The 15,117-nt window shown below is 32.7% G+C and overlaps 1 protein-coding gene across 2 annotated transcripts in view; it reads left to right on the top strand.

The window, feature by feature from the left end:
* LOC145239751 (uncharacterized) overlaps window positions 1–15,117 on the top strand; it is a 92,566-nt gene that overhangs the window by 39,842 nt on the left and 37,607 nt on the right. For both annotated transcript variants that reach the window (XM_080103157.1, XM_080103158.1), the window contains exons 3-7: window positions 1,644–1,772; window positions 3,807–3,900; window positions 4,966–5,094; window positions 11,024–11,159; window positions 12,207–12,310. In XM_080103157.1, the coding sequence (XP_079959283.1) occupies window positions 1,644–1,772; window positions 3,807–3,900; window positions 4,966–5,094; window positions 11,024–11,159; window positions 12,207–12,310 (592 nt within the window). The remainder of the gene's footprint in view (window positions 1–1,643; window positions 1,773–3,806; window positions 3,901–4,965; window positions 5,095–11,023; window positions 11,160–12,206; window positions 12,311–15,117) is intronic.

The raw sequence follows: 15,117 nt of genomic DNA, 5'->3' as shown, positions 1-15,117 counted from the left end.
GTAAAAAAAAAAAAACGATGATGAAATGCTGTAATACTATCATATTATTTTTTAAAAAATTATGAAATAAAATAAAACTACTTGTTTGTTATTAAATTGTGCTAATATTCTAAGAGTTTATAAACTATTAAAATAACACCACCAAAAATTAAACTAAATAGTTTTTTTAATGAGACACTGTTGGTGTGATTAATTGTAAAGAAATTCTTACAACTTATGCCGTTACTTACTGTTGTGGTGACAGTGGTCATCATGGGTTGAGTGTACGTGACTTATCCATGCGTACACATGTTGTTTAGGTGCAAATCAAGAATTCCTCTCATTAGGAATCTGCATTTACCCACATAAACTGACCTTGTGTTTAAATTCTACTCTTGAGGCAAGTAAATACGTCTTTTATCCCTCAGCCCCTAAAGCATAAAAAGCAGAGATTTTTAACCCCATGAGAAAAATGTTAGACACAAAGTCGGTTTTTGATGGGGGGGGGGTCCAGCTACCCATAAAATAGACACTGGATTGAGACAAGAAAAATGCTTCTGTATAAAATGCTCCCTCCCTCCTCCAACTGGGTCCTGGATATGACCTAAAACTATATCCGATGGTGAGGCCCCACCTTGTGGGCCTTGGGGAGTGTGGAGCCACTCTTAAATTGATATTGCTCCCAGGTCCACTCTGACCCGGAGTGGTAGTACCAGTTAGGGTCCCAACTATGGGTTAAATAGAATCTGACCTAAAAAAAAAAATATACTACATTAAAAATCGTTCTTCAAAATAACTAGATTAGGCATTAAATAACCTGAAAAAAGTTGATATGCCATAAAACAAAAACAACCAACCAACCCTCCTCCAACTGAGGACAGAACAAATACTACACCGCCAATCCTAGCCCAAACACAAACTAGAAACAGTAATCAAATTGAACTCAACTGCTAAGAGATACAGTAGTAGTATATCACTCCATTTTGTAGCTGTTGCAATGGCATTCACCTCGGTCGAGTTGAGTTGGCTTTGATCTGCACCATATCAGAAACTATAATGATGGTCATGATTAAGATCGCACAAGATGGTTAGCCAATCGCAATTTCAACTTCAAAGACCAAACATTTGTGAATCAGAGAGTGTCCTCTTTGATGATTATTGTCTACATCTTTATATGCTTGCACCACTCAGGCAAAGAAATGAGGGGGATTACATTGCAAATTAATCACTTTTCTGGGTAACAAACTGCTTGCTCAAACTATCAAAGATATCACTGCAACAAGATGGCAGTGATTTCAGGCTGCAGTTTCATCAACCTTTCTTTGTGTTGCACATATGCATACTACTATAACTCTGATATTGTTTGCCCTGTGCATAATGGACGACATCATCCATTAAAACAAGTGGGGATAACCATGCACAATGAATGATGTCATCCTTTAAACCAGGTGGGGTGGGGTAGGAGAGTCTTTATGACAGATCATCTAGATTATCTGTCACTGAAATTTTTAGCAATTTGAAATGTCACAATGGTAAAGCTTGTTACTGAGGCAGAAAATTATCTTTTTTTATTAAGAAAAAAGGTCATTAAGTTCTTTGTTATTTCTTAAAGTGTTGCTGTACAATGATTGATTTTTGTTATATTTTTTTTTTATTTCATCCAGTGTTGCATACCAAAGATTGTCGTGGGAGTCGCTGCGTAAAAGCATTAATGGTTTGATTAACAAAGTCAATGTTGCCAATATTATAGGTATTGTCCGTGAACTGTTTCAAGAAAATATTGTCAGAGGAAGGTGAGTTCTGGCCTCTTTATTTCTTATATAATTATATTTGTATCATTTTCTGACTTTGCTTGCAAACATTTGTCAAAATACACTGAAGGAATCTGGAATATTAAAAATATGGTGTCAAACTTGGTGACCGTAATAATAAATAGCGTCATTTATGGAAAAGTGAAATGTGAACAATAGTTTAGAACCTTGAAACTTTTTATTTTCTTATAGAAAACATTGGTATGGAATAAAATGTGAATCCAACTTTACACAAATTTCTTTCTTGTCTGCTTAAATCCACCTTTGTTTTCCTTCTGTCTCGCTGTTGTATTGAGACCAAAGCGACAAATCACAATATAATGTTCTGAAATGACAGACATTGAATACTTTGAGGGAACGAATTGTTTATCCTTTCCACAAATGGATTGAGAGAAACTAATTTCTATCTCTCTCACTCTCGCTCACTTTCTGAGACTTAAAAAGAATCTGACGCATCAACCTCTTCTCACTGTTTACTGCTTTCATTTTCCGGAGGGCTATATTAAATGATGCAAGCCATAATAACAGGTGTTTTTTTTTTTTAGGAATTCATTTTAGGTTGATAGTTTGATAGTGCTCGCATGCTTCAAATTCAAAGTGACTGACTGGAGAAGCAGATTGGGTAGATTTCTATCAGGATTTTATTTATTTTTTGAGTTTTGAGCCATTCAAACACTCTGAAAACAGCATGCCATCTTGTTGGCAGTTTAATTTAACAACTCAGCACTATTTGTATTTCAAATCGAATAAACACTTTAAAATACATTAAAACACAAAAAACAAATCATATCCAGCTAGGTAGAAGATTAACTTATCTTGCCTTTGATAACATTTATTATATATTTGTTTTTTTACCATTTTTTTGTTTTGATGTCTATTGTAAAACAAACCATACTAGGATTTTCACTAAGATATGGGTCATCAGATGAGAACCAAGTTGACAAGGTACCCATTTGTAATTAGCTACCTGTCGGCTATGTAACACAGGTTGTGCATTAGATCTAAACATGACCGGATTTACCACATATAGTGCCAACCGTATCAGTTGAAATAAGAAATGAATCTAGTTTGACAGTGACTGAAAGGAATCTGAAACCATCCTTATATCAATAAAATATCGTAAATATGTATAAATATATTAATATAGCGTGATATGGTTAGATTGATTTAGTGATTGAATGGTGGGGGGGGGGGCTGTTAAGAGATGTATCTGATCGAGACAGGAGGAGGAGAAAAGGTGAGTTCATAGTTGAAAACATGCTTTCATATTAACACATTCAAGTGGACATAACTTTTATGCATGTAAAAATTATATTATTTATGAATCTCAATACATAGTAAATGTAACTACAGAGCATATACAAATAGTTGACAAAACGGTTATATTCCAGAGTGAACATTTTAATAGGTTGAAAGAAATAAATGGTAAGATTAATAACATCTGGAATTTGGAATATAGCTGTTTTGTCATATAATCTTGCTGGCCTCAAAAGCCATTTGCACAAATGTGCACAACCTGTCATGCACTCCAATAATGACACTGCAATCAACACAGATCGAATGTGCCAATTCTGTGATAAAATCTGTCGCAGATTGGCTGGCCTTAAGAGCCACTTGCGAACACATTCAATTTAAGGGAGAAGTTAGAAAGTGGACAAAGGATCTGAAATAAAGGAGATGGACGCTCTTGATGAGGACATCCACTATATATATATATATATATTTCTATGTGTCAAAGTTGTTTTCTGTGATATAAGCATTGTTTAAATTTTAAAATAGACTACATTTGAAATACGTTTATATGCCAAATTACAATGCAATATTATGTAAATAGTAAAATAAACAAACATGATCGAAATATTAATTTATTTTACATAATACTGCAATTTAATTTGGCTTTTAAACCTATTTTATGCGTTTCACTCATAAATATTCACAGACTATATATAAGATGTCAAAGATATTTTATGAAATTTGTTTGAAATATAATTTTTTTTTTTTTTTTTTTTTTTTCAGAGGTCTATTAGCTCGTTCTCTACTACAGGCTCAAGTCGCTTCTCCAACATTCACACATGTCTATGCTGCTTTAGTAGCTATTATCAATACAAAAGTAAGTGAAACTGAATCATTGAGGTTATCTTCACTATAAAATTACTAACTTCAATTGTCGTAATTGATGTAAACACTATTTACTCATAAAAAGGGTGGTAGACTGTAAATCCCTACATTTAGCCAGACAAATTACTTTAGGGAATGAAACAAATGTCTGTGCGTAGCTTATTGCTATGAGATTATTTTTTATAATACTATATATCTCTACTCATGTATTGAGCACTATTGAAGTAAATACTGAATATAAAAATATATGCAGAATATATTATTTTATATATATGTTTACTTGAAATATTTGAGGCCAAAATTTTAAATAAACATTTCTTTCATAAGTTTCTTGTAAGCATAAGACTTAAACGTTTGCATTTATTCATATAAGCAGATAAGCATTAACGTTTTGGTAATTTTGATGATCAAAATGAAATCACAATAAAGTTCCTGTACTTAAAATACGGGCCGTGCTAAAGCTGATGTTTCGGTGGCATATTCTGTAAAACTAATGTTTCATTGGCATATTACATAAATCACCAGAAGGTGTCAAAATGCTTAATCAATGAAATTGCAGCAGTGTGCTTTGCAATAAAAATATGACAGAAAATTCAATTTAAGAAAAAAAAAAATCATTAAAATAAACATCTCTAATCCACATAGGGTTTAAAAAGCATAGGTAAATAAAAAAAATTTTAAAAGTTGCTCCTACAGTTTATGGACAATGCTATTTTTGATATAGGATTTTCAAGTTAAATTCAATTTTTTTTGTATCTTTTATTCATTAAATTGTTAGGTAAGAATACAGATTAGTTTAAAAGCCTTCCTCCCCATGTTAAATAGGCTTTCTCAATAATATTATTTCAGCACGGTCCATAAACTGTACAAGTACTAAATACACAAAATCATAAAAGAAAAACAATTTGCACTATTTTTTTTTTTTTTTTTTTTTTGTAACAAAAAGTATTTATTTATGAAACTTACCACATGATGAGTGTCTTTTTTTATATTTGAATTTTGTTTCTTAAATTTTTCAATTAATTTTTTATTGTATTTTTTTATTTTTGTATTGTAGTTTCCTCAAAATGGTGAACTAATCTTGCGCAGATTAATCATCCAGTTCCGAAGAGCCTTCAAAAGGAATGACAAAAATGTCTGCATCTCTTCGTGCCGCTATATCGCACATTTGGTTAACCAACAAGTGGTAAGAAAATCTGTTTGTATATTTATAAATGGCCAAATAACTAGCATTTTTTTTTTTTTTTTTTTTTTTTTTTTTTTAGATTGGTATGAAGATAAATGCTACAAAAACAAAATTCCTCTCTGCAGAATTCCTACCCTCCTTGATAGGCGATCAACCTCTTCTAGGATTTTCCTGTTAAGTAGAATTATGCTTTTCAGGAAAAACATGATTTTCTTAACAAGAAAACCCTTGTGTTGATTTGGATGTTGATGTCAACATACCTCTTGATATTGACGTTCAAATCAACAATGCTTGTCATACTTTCAGTTGCCTACAACCTCATCTGTGGTCTTGTCCCAAGATCACAATAGATACAAAAGTTCAGATAATCCTTCTCTTCAGCTGCAAGAACTGGTTGATGATAGCTGCGTTTTTCAAAAGGTTGGTAATATTTAACCTATATTGTCTCCGCTGGGACTATTTTGTCTCCAATATACAAATCTGGACGTGACGCAGGATCGTCTGCGTTAACCAGGTGCTTTTAAAGAGGAGACTTTGTTGGTTTGACTACGCTGCATGCCACAAAACACAAGTTTATCCACAAAACAATAGCTCCAGAACTATTCCAAGATTGGTAGAGATAACCAGTAGGCCAGCTGAAGATATGGTTGAACCTGTCTCTAGTCCACAGGTTTATGGTGTTCAGTGCTGGTCTCGTTATTGGCTGATGCAGATCATCATGCATGGTATATGTTCATCCAGGACACACTGTGTTCTATGGGAAGAGCCCATCCTGGGTGAATGCTTCCAAAGTCAAGTAAAGGTGTCTAATAATGTGCTGGGTTAGGGATTGGTTTAACGATGCATAGCCTAATCATGCGTTAATAAAAATCATTCAGCCAGCTCATATATTTATTAATATTTGTCTACATTTGGACAGAATTCAGAATCAATTCGTTCATGTTTTTCACGAAGACCACTAAACTCTCAGCTTATCTTATTGAAATGTAAAGTACAGGCAACTCATGTAAGTTAAAGTCAAATGATAAATACAAGGATTTTATTGGTTTGACACAATTGCATGATTGTTAGAGAATGAGATTTTGAAATAATGAGACAATTGTGTTGCAACATTTGGAAGGAGATAAAAGTAATTAGCAGAAAGATGAGTTGTGTGGGTGTTCTCCTCTATTGGCATCTAGAAAAGGAAATAGCAAATAAAAATTTGCCACATGGTTTACATTGCATATACAGTAAAACTCCTTTAATTTGGACTTCTTCTAAACCTGGACTTTCTCTAAACTTGAACTGTCTCATCATTGAAATTGTATTAGCATATTTGATGCGGAGTTGCAGTAAAACTGTTTACATGGTTTAGTCAGATATTGCGCAGAAATGTTAATATTGGTACCATGTAATTAATGTAGATTAGCTATTGATAATTAATTACACTAACTGTAAATTTTTTTTTTTCAGATTGTTATATTTAAAATAGTGTAAAACAACCCATCACAATGGCTTGCAACTCTAAAAGAAAACAAGTGACACTGATTTTACTCGAAAAACGTTAAATTATAGAAAAATTAGATGCTGGAGTTGAAAATAGCGTTATATTGAGAAATTATAAGATTGGAAGAAGTACACTGTTTTACATCCAGAAGAAAAAGGAAGAAATATTGAAGGCTGCTCCTTTCTCTCCAAATAAAAGACATGTCAAAAGAAGGACTCTTCGCAGACCAAAGCAAGTTGAATTCGATCGAATATTACATGAGTGGTTTGTAGCAAAACAGAATGAAGGTGTAGCAATATCTGGGCCCATGTTAATTGCTAAAGCAAAAAGAGTTGAATATCGCAGAAGATATGAAATTCAGTGAAGGCTGGCTTAGGAGCTTTAAGAATAGACATGGTATAAGACAATTAACAATGTCGGCGAACAACGGTCTGCTGATACACATGCAGCATCAAATTATTGTGACAAATTCAAGACGATAATTGCTGATTATGGTTTAATACCAGAGGATGTTTACAATGCTGATGAAAGTGGCATAAATTGGAAGTGCTTACCTACAAAAACATTAGCCGGATCCAAGGAGCAGAAAATAAAAGGATTCAAATTAAATAAAGAAAGACTAACAGTGATGTTATGCGCTAATGCTTCTGGAACTCATAAACTTTAACTTCTTGTCATCGGCAAACCAAAGTGTCTCCAAGCATTGAAAGGAGTTTTGCCTTTGCCAGTATCCTATTATTCTTCACGAAATGGATGGATGAATCAACAGTTGTTTAAAAAAATGGTTTTTGCAAGAATTTGTGCCAGTTGTCCAGAGGCATTTTCTTGAATTAGATAAACTTGATTCAAAGTACTTGCTCCTGTTGGACAATTGTAGAGCACATCCTCCTGAGTCAGAACTAGTGTCATCTTGTGGGAATATTTTTGTGTGCTACTCACCACCTAATGTGTCTTCTCTCATCCAACCTATGGATCAAGGGATTATTTGGAACTTAAAATGTTTCTACAGAAATGATTTCATACTGAATATGATAAATAGTACCGTGAGTATAAGCGATTTTCAGCACAATTTTACTATCAAAGATGCCATATTTTCTCTCACAAGCGCACAAAATCAAGTTCGAGCAAGCACATTAACTAAAGCATGGGGTAAATTATGGCCAGCGCCAAAGGCTTCTGAACTGAAAGAATTAGAAAATACATCTGGTCTAGAAAAAATTCTTGAAACCAAACGGTTACCGACCAACCACGCTGTTCTTAAATCACTTAATGCAAATGATGTTGAAATGAGGGTGCAACAAGATGAGGAAACTACTGATCAATATCCTGAAGGCAGTAATGGTGATGAAAATAGCGACGGCTCCCATTCTCTTGACCCTAATGTAAATAACCAAGAACACTCTGATGAAACAATATCATAGGATGATGCAGAAAAGTCTATGGAGATGGTTATAAAATTTCTAGAAAAAAGTCCTTACTTTAGTGACAACTATGTTTTGCAAGCAATGTCACTCTGAAGAGATATAATAAAGAAGCTACAGAACCAAGAAATTGTAGATTTTCATGATCGCTTACGGAATACAATGGCAGCGTCCGAGAGCTCAATCGATGAAAATAGAAACTGCAATGAGACTCATTCAATGAATAACTAAAAAAACTGTATTTTACATAAATGTATGATTTCTGTAGATGATAACTTAGGTAATAAATACCTAACAAGTAAGAGTAGATTTAATTTATTTTCAATGTTTTTGTTCCTGGTAATAATATTTAACAATTCTTACTTGCAATATATCGTAAACTCAACTTAATATATGCTTGAAGTATCCAAATCCATCTAAACAAATTTTAACTCATATTTATACTAGTGGATGTACCCACAAACATTTAACATCAATAGCACAGATTATGGAATCGGCAATGTCCAGTTCAATTCCTACCAGATCTATAATGGTTATTTATGCATTGATTACATCAGGGAAAAGTCTGAACCCACAATTTCTCTCCAGTTTTGGGTAAAAATAACAACTTTTATTAAATTAATTGTATGTAATAAAAAATTTTTAGTATTAAATGATCAAAACAGATTTATATTAAACAAAAACACAAAACTAAAGTGGGGAGGTTTGCCTGCCACTGTAGCAAAGTCAGACATAAAGTTAGTTAACATTCATGGTTTGATGGGGGGGTACCCTGAGAAAGTACTGGAAGAATACACAGAAAATGGATTTGTCAGCATTCTATGGTAAAGGTTCCCCAGGCGATTGGCAATAAACCAATCTTCCCTCGCCTCAAAGAAGAGACAATGCCTAGGAGGGTGGCCCTCTAGAACCAAACCAAACCTCATTTCTATAAAAGGGTAGAGGGTGTTCTAACCAGCTACTCTTGTACAAAGAATTATTAAGTTGGCCGACTATGTGCTAGATATTTTTTTTTAAATGCCCTGAAGAAGCAAACTATGAAAAAAAGCAAGTGAAAAAGATTGAGATATGATGTTAATCATGTGCATGTAACATTTTTATAAACACAAAAGAAAGTTCAGTGAAGGGAATCAGATTTGTGCAATTGTGCATTTCAACAAACATGTACTTGTGTGTTATCGCCGGTGAACAATCAAGCAACAATTCAATTAAATGTCTTTTTTTTTTTCTTCTTCTTTTTTTTAACATACATTTTGGTTTTTATTTTTTTTTTTTCCATCGTCATTTCCCCGTGCATGTGACTGCTGATCTGCATCGTTGGATTGTCCAGTGGCTTTGATCTTGTTAATTCGCGAATAAAATTCATGCATGGGGATACAAGGAGACTTGTTGGCAATTTTAAGGTTTTATTGGGAAGAGAATTTCTTCCAAAGGGGAGATACCAAAAATTTCTTCCTTATAAAAGATAAGCTACAAATGCTTCTTAATTTCCTTAATTAAAAATTGGTTGATAAACGAACAGTTTTGATTAAAAACCATTAAAATATTTTTCATGCAAGTATTTGTTACCTGAACATGAAATATTGCAAATGATCACTTCTTGCAATATTTTTTATTTTGATTTCAAATGTTTGTTCTAATAAGTTTTCGTTATAATACCTTTACTTTATATGTCATTTTAAGGAACATTTTCGCTCTATCTAATCGTTTAAATTACAATCGTTTTAAAACAATTATGTGTTCTTTTTAGAACATTGAATACAAGATGGAAAAAACAGCAAGTTCGCACAATTTTTTTATTTCAATTCAAGCTAGGCTGAAAAGCTGCTGAAACAGCTCACAATATCAACAAAGCACAGCACAATGGTGGCTTAAGAAATTTCATGGCGGCGACAGGAGTCTTGAAGATGATGAGCATAGTCAGCTATCAGATGCTGACAACGATCAATTAAGAGCCTTAGTCGAAGCCAATCCATGCACAACTGTTTGAGAACTTACTTCTGAATTAGACATAACATACTATGATTTCCAACCACTTGAGAGAGATTGGAAAGTGGGTTCTTTACGACAACCAGCGACACTCAGTTCAGTTGTTAGATGCTGACAAAGCTCCACGACACTTCCCAAAGTCAGAGTTGCACCAAAAGAAGGTCATGCTGACTGTTTGGTGGTCTGCGACTGGTCTCACCCATTAGAGTTTTTTGAATGCAGGCAAAACTATTACAGCAAAAACAAATGGATGAAATGCATCAGAAACTTTGACAACAACACTCAGCGTTAGTCGACAGTGACAATGCCTGACCACACATTTCTAAACTAACCCTCAAAAGTTGAATGAATTGGGCTACGAAACTCTATCTCATCCACCATGTTCCAAAACTGACTACCTGATTACCAAAACTGATTACCTAACTACCAAAACTGACTTCTGACTACCAATTTTTCGAGCATTTTGATGACTTTCTGTATAAGAAATGCTTCAAAAACCTAAGCAATGTCAAAAACGCCTTCAGCATCTTCATTACCACCAAAATGCAAAATTTTTATGTTACTGGTATAAATATACTTGTTTTTGCGTTGGCAAAAGTGTGTTGACTCTGAGGTGCTTATTTCGATCAATAATTTTTTGTTTGAGCCGAGATATGCTCATCTGAATTTAAAAGTTTAAAACTGCAAGAACTTTCTTGTCAACCTGATGTATTCACCTTGAGTTATTTCATATTATTATTTTAATTTATAATATAATCCTGGGAAAGGGATGTATATCGTTTGAAGTAGCTGAATGATCTTGCTTCAATTTGAGTAATAAATCTGTTATGTCATTGTATGGACGAGTATCGTAGTCGAAGCGAGAGTTCTAGCATGAGGTTTGTGTACGCTTTGATGTCTTTCTAAATATCTCTACCAGCTGGTATTTATGGCTAAACCAGCCAATCCTAATATTGCAGGAGAAAAAGACCAGGATATACTTATATACATTACATTAATTTACTACTTCTTTTTTTTTTTTATTACCCAGGCTCATGAAGTTGTGGCATTGGAAATTCTTACTCTCTTATTGGAGAACCCCACAAATGATTCTGTAGAAGTTGCTGTCGGATTCCTCAAAGAGTGTGGCCAGAAGCTTACTGAAGTTTCTCCTAGGGGAATAAATGGTAATGTGATTTCTCAATTTTTTTTTTTAATATATATATATATATATATATATATATATATATATATATATATATATATATATTGATGATAGTATTAACATATACACTGACAATAAGTTGTAGGGGTTATAGTCAGCTAACATACTTCCTAACTTCTGGTTGACTCAACAGGTGAACACAGAGAAGTAGTGTAAAACTGGACAAAGTTACAAGAAGAAGCTGTTATCATGGCAAGCCGCAGCCATTTGCAGTTGAGAAAAGTCATAGTAAGCATCCTGTTACCAGACAAATAGTAAACTCTGGCTAATAATTTAATATGGTCAGACACCAAGCTTTCCTTGCCCTATATAATTAGAGCTCAGAATATTCAGAATGTTACATCACACACAGGAAATCTCCAGTGACATGTAGCAGATAAGCTGATTAAATTATTTCTAAAATCAGGGAGGAAAGTGGCTGCATTTAGGGCAACCATTTTTTTCTTCTATGGAATATTATATGGCATAAATATATATTGTAAAGAAAAAAATAACTATAGCTACAATAGAGAAAAAGATTAACACCTATTATTTCTATGTGTTACTTATATAGATAAGACTGGAAGTAACAGATGACTGAGTCCCTGGAAGAAAGAACAGGTATTATCTTTTGCTTATTGTAATTAGATATAGTTGCTTAGCTTTTGAATATCTCGCGACTGTTGACCTGATTCATGTTCAGCATTGACTCTACATGCCTTGATTAAACTATTCCCATCTCCAAAATACAGAAACATCCTGTCTTGTTTCAAATAGCAAGTTAATAGAAACTACTTGGTTTTATTTGTCACAATGGAAGTAGGTATTGTACAATGTGCACACTTGAGTTAATTTAAGAAAAAAATGGAAGACCTGATGAGATTACAATGGTATTTTTCAGAAAATTGCACAAAATCAGGAATTATTGTTATTTTAATTGAAGTTGTTCATAAGTGTGCACATTACATGATGAAGACAACAAATGAATATTAAACTTCTTGATAACAATTTTTTTTTTTTTTTTTTCCAGCAATCTTTGAACAGTTACGAAATATCTTACATGAAGGCAAAGTGGATATGCGTACTCAATATATTATTGAAGTTATGTTTGCTGTTCGAAAGGATGATTTTAAGGTAAAGATTTTTTTCTTTGGATATTTTTATGCATAACTTCACAACCAACAAACCCAGAGTGGCCGACCTTTTAACACTCTGCCATTTTTGCACCTGCAACTTCATATGCACTACAATGTTACAAAATGCTTGTTGAATTAGTTATGTTCTCCCTCTTTGCCATTTATTTCACTTTGTATTTTTATAGGAATGGGGCGGGAACAAAAGTGTTCTGTTCTTCTCACTTTATTCTAGTCAACCTTTTATGACCATGACATATATGTAGTAGTAAGTAATTTTGAAGCGCACATTTAAACGGTAAGTAATCTAGCAAGATTGGTTTCGCGAGTGTGAAAATAATGTTTAAAAAAAAAAACAGATTTTTTGCACCAGGTTAAGCAGAAAAGTGGATTATCCCGTTAAAATTAAAGATTAGAATTATAGCTACATGTTCAGGATGTCACATCACGGGCAGGAAGTCTCCATTAACATGTCGCGTATAAGCTGATAAAATCTTGTTTCTGAATCAAGGAGAGCAGATGCGCTTAAGGCAGCTGCCCCCTCCCCCTTCAGGATATTATATGGCATCAAAATATACTGTAAAGAAAAAAAAGACTCCAGTTACAATGGAATAAAATAGAAAGATAAACACCTACTACTGTGTTACTTACATAACAAGATTCCAGCCGTTTCCGTGATGAGCACTATTTGGATAATCTGCAGGAGATAAAGACTTTGTTCACTATGATGCTATAATAGTTGAGGAGAAAATTTGTTTAGTTGATAGAGGCTGAAAATATCAACCAGAATGTTCACATACCTTGGGAGGGGTGCGTAGTGAATATCGTCACATACTATGGAATACAGTATGCCATATTCAAATTATACTACAAATCTGTTGTGCTTAATTATGCACTAATGCCATTATGAAAGGTATGAATCCACAATTTTATACCTGCTATTGATAAAATAACTTGTGTCCAATTTATCATATACAAGAAATTGTTTAAAAATGACTTAAACATAGATAAACCAAAGCTACTTTTCGCCAACACACAAGACCCACATAGATTCAATATGGATTTACTTTGAAAAACAGTTGATCTCGAAATAGAAAAACTTTAATATTGTATAACACATTATTGATTGAAGATTTAAAAAATAAAAAAGTAAATATAAAGAAAATTATTACATTATGTCTCTGTCTATTATCTTTTTCACCAAGAAATTCTTCCAATTCATTTTGGCGCCCATAACATTTGCAGCCACAGCCTTCTAGACCCCAAACTTATGCACAATGCTTCAAACAAATTAAAACCTTCTTTTAAATCATATTAGGATATATCTTATACATTTTCTGGCAGTCTTATGTCATAATTTTCAGTGCATATTATCTTAGCGGTCAAGTGTTCTGACACTGTAGCATAGTCCAATTCAAAGAAGTGTCTCATAATAGACATGATTGTCCTTTGGAAAGAGAACAGAAGAGGTGCAATAATTGAAGAAAAGATGATACAAGTCACAATGTGTTGATTGTTTGGAAAAGAGATGGCAGGAGCTTGTCCCTATATTAAAAAATAAAGAAATATCTGTATGATGTACATACCTGTCACAGAAAGAAAATATCATATTCCAAAAATTATGTAAATTGATCGTGTAGTTTTATTTTTATAAAGAAAATAATTTTTAAGCAACTTTTAGTTTTTCCGATATCCCCACGCTCCCATTTCCATGTTAAGAATAGCTTTCTAAAATCTCGATTTGGAGTTATCTTCCTTTTTTCTTCAAAATGTTAAGATGGCAGTGCGATATTGTTGCTGTTTGTTTAGCCACAAAATTTGATTTTCTTATTTAAAAATGAAACTATTTGATCAATTTACATGATTTTTGGAATGTAATATTTTCATTTCATCTTCAGTACATACATCATACAGATTTTTTGTTATTTCTATTTTTTTAATATAGGGGGAATTATGGAATATCACTGATGGAAATACCATGTAATGAATATTGAAGTTGGCTATTGTGTGTTTCTAGGACATTTGGTCATTTTCTTTCTTTCAAGTGTTTCACATCATTGTCAGGATAAACGTTAACAGGCATTGATTAAAGTAAAAAAAAGAAAAAAAACTGGGTTATAGTCAGCTAAGGTACTTCCTAACTTTTGGCGTGGCTGCTACTGGAAGCAGTGACAAGGCAAATCAGTTCTTTCACTTTTATTATTCTTCAGTATTTCTATTGTGAAGTGATTTGATAAAGTAAAATCTAAAAGGACATTGAAAAATATTCAATAAAAAATTAACAAAATTGTACAAATAAAAAACACAATTAGTCTTTTTTTGTATTTTTAATAACAAAGTTAGAAAATAAGTTTTTATTTTATTTGAAATTTTATTTAAAATATCTTTATGAAATTATAAAATGTTTTTTTTTTTTTTAAATTTAAAGAATAAGACTTTTATTTGAATTTATATGATAAATATGTTTCTGAAAGTATAAAAATAAAATTACTGAAATCAAAATCATAAAATTTCGAACATCATAAAAAAAAACGTATTCAATACATAATATTCCCAAAATAGTTCAAAAAGATTTTAAAAAGAAGAAAGAGGGCGAAAAGTAGTAAACAAAAAAAGTAAAACTAATTTCAATAGTTATTCCCCCAGCAAAGGAGGGATTGAACCTAGTAATTCACTCCCATTTGTCTGTTCATATTTTTCTCAATAACCATGCCTTGGATTTTTTTTTTTAATTTTGTAAAAACATTAATCGTAGTGAAAGCAAATCTTTTACTTGTGAAGGGGGATCTCGCATGATCGGTTTGTTTT

The sequence above is a fragment of the Euprymna scolopes genome, chromosome 19, assembly GCF_053919585.1.
Source record: "Euprymna scolopes isolate OS-2025 chromosome 19, ASM5391958v1, whole genome shotgun sequence".
NCBI classification, from domain to species: domain Eukaryota; kingdom Metazoa; phylum Mollusca; class Cephalopoda; order Sepiida; family Sepiolidae; genus Euprymna; species Euprymna scolopes.
Note: the sequence above shows the minus strand (reverse complement) of the source record. Positions and strands in the feature narration are given on the sequence as shown.